This window comes from Cucurbita pepo, chromosome 11, assembly GCF_057944985.1.
Source record: "Cucurbita pepo subsp. pepo isolate OVF chromosome 11, ASM5794498v1, whole genome shotgun sequence".
In the NCBI taxonomy this organism is placed as follows: domain Eukaryota; kingdom Viridiplantae; phylum Streptophyta; class Magnoliopsida; order Cucurbitales; family Cucurbitaceae; genus Cucurbita; species Cucurbita pepo.
The window spans coordinates 7,399,244-7,401,000 of record NC_141808.1 but is presented as its reverse complement, the minus strand read 5'-3'; the positions used below and the strand labels follow the sequence as shown (position 1 = coordinate 7,401,000).

The 1,757-nt window shown below is 38.8% G+C and overlaps 1 protein-coding gene across 1 annotated transcript; it reads right to left on the bottom strand.

The window, feature by feature from the left end:
* Positions 1 to 355: 355 nt before the first annotated feature.
* LOC147790200 (uncharacterized) lies at positions 356 to 1,459 on the bottom strand. Its single transcript, XM_087128624.1, has one exon. The coding sequence runs from the start codon at positions 1,409 to 1,411 to the stop codon at positions 356 to 358; it is 1,056 nt and encodes a 351-aa protein (XP_086984750.1). The 5' UTR covers positions 1,412 to 1,459.
* Between the last annotated feature and the right edge of the window lie 298 nt (positions 1,460 to 1,757).

Below are 1,757 nucleotides of genomic sequence, written 5' to 3'. Positions count from 1 at the left end.
AAAAAATTCCATATGGGCATGTGAATGTAGTTTTCTCTTGATATTCTAGACTGATTGTAATTTTATTGTATCCCGAATAACCATCCAAGAAGCAATAATGTGACTTTCCAGCAAGCCTATCAAGCATTTGATCAATGAATGGTAAGGGAACATGACCCTTACATGTCGTTTTGTTTAGCCTTCTATAATCCATGCAAATTCTCCATCCATTCACTATTCTAGTGGGGATCAACTCATTGTTCTCATTTGCCATTACTGTTATCCCTTCTTTCTTCGAAACACATTGAGTAGAACTGAACCAGCTGCAGTTTGCATTTGAGAATCTCCTTTCTAACAACCTCCTTCATCATGGGATTTAATCCTCTTTGTTGCTTAATGGACTTAACTTTTCCTTCCTCCAATTGTATTTTGTGCATGCATAGTAATGGCTAATTTCTTTTATATCCGCCAATGTCCAACCTATCGCCCCCTTGTGCTTCTTCAATGTTTCTAGGAGCATATCCTCTTGAGTCGAGGATAGTGTCGCTGATATGATGATGGGTAGTGTCTTCTTGTCACCTAAATAAGCATACTTAAGGTTAGGTGGTAGTGGTTTCAAGTCCAGTTGCGGCGCTTCCTCAATAGATGGTCTCATCGGTGAACTCTTTCTTCCCTCACATTCTAGTGACTCAAAAGTTCTGCTGAATTGACCTAAAACTGCTAACTGTTCTGTTCTGTCGTTCCAGCTGCTGTCTTCTTCCTGCCCGCTTTCCCCATCATCCCATTCCTCGGTCGCTGGTTGTTCTGTTAATTCATACACTGCTGAGCATTCTTTTGTCACTGCTGGATATTTCATGCTGCCATTGATGTTAAATTCAACTTTTTGGTCACCCATTCTTAACGTGATGGTTCCTTTGTAGACATCGACTAATGTTCTTCCGGTCTTTAAAAATGGCCTCCCCAAAATAATTGGAACATCATGATCGGCTTCATAATCTAAAATGATAAAATCTGCAAGAAATATGAATTTGTCAACTTGAATTAAGATGTCCTCAATCTTTCCTTCGGGATAAGTGAAAGATCGATCTGCTAGTTGAAGAGTGACTATAGTTGGTCTAGCTTCACCAATACCTAACTTTTTGTAAATAGACAGCGGCATTAGATTAATGCTTGATCCCAAATCACATAATGCTCGACCTAGCTTCTTCCCTCCTATTGATATTGGAATTGTGAACGAACCGGGGTCTTTCTCCTTTAGCGGGATCTTGTTTTTCAATATTGCACTACACTCTTCATTCAATGGTACCACCTTGAATTCTTCAAACTTTCTTCTATTGGTGAGCACATCCTTCAAGAATTTCACATAATTTGGCATTTGCTTCAAAGCTTCAACTAATGGTATATTTATGTGAATTTCCTTAACTATGTCCATGAACTTCTCAAAGTGGGCTTCTTCCTTCTTTCTTTTTATTCTTTGTGGAAAAGGAGGTGTTGGTGTGTATATTCTACTTTCTTGTCCACTGTTGACTGATGTTTGTGTTTTAGGAGGCTTCACAATTTCTGCATAATTTCTGCTGTGTTCTTTCTGTACAGCAGCTTCTGCATCATTTTGTTGTTCTCTTCTTGCACAATGACTTTCTCCTTTCTCTGTTGTGTATCAGCAGTTTCTTGAGTGCGACTCTCACTGTGTTCTTTAATTTTTTCTCCTCTGCTAGGTATTTCTTTCCCACTTCTAAACTTTATTGCTTGACATTGTTTCATTCCCTCTCTTTTTGGCA

Coding starts and splice junctions, on each gene's coding strand:
- LOC147790200 (XM_087128624.1), bottom strand. CDS start 1,411: ATGGACATAGTTAAGGAAATTCACATAAATATACCATTAGTTGAAGCT.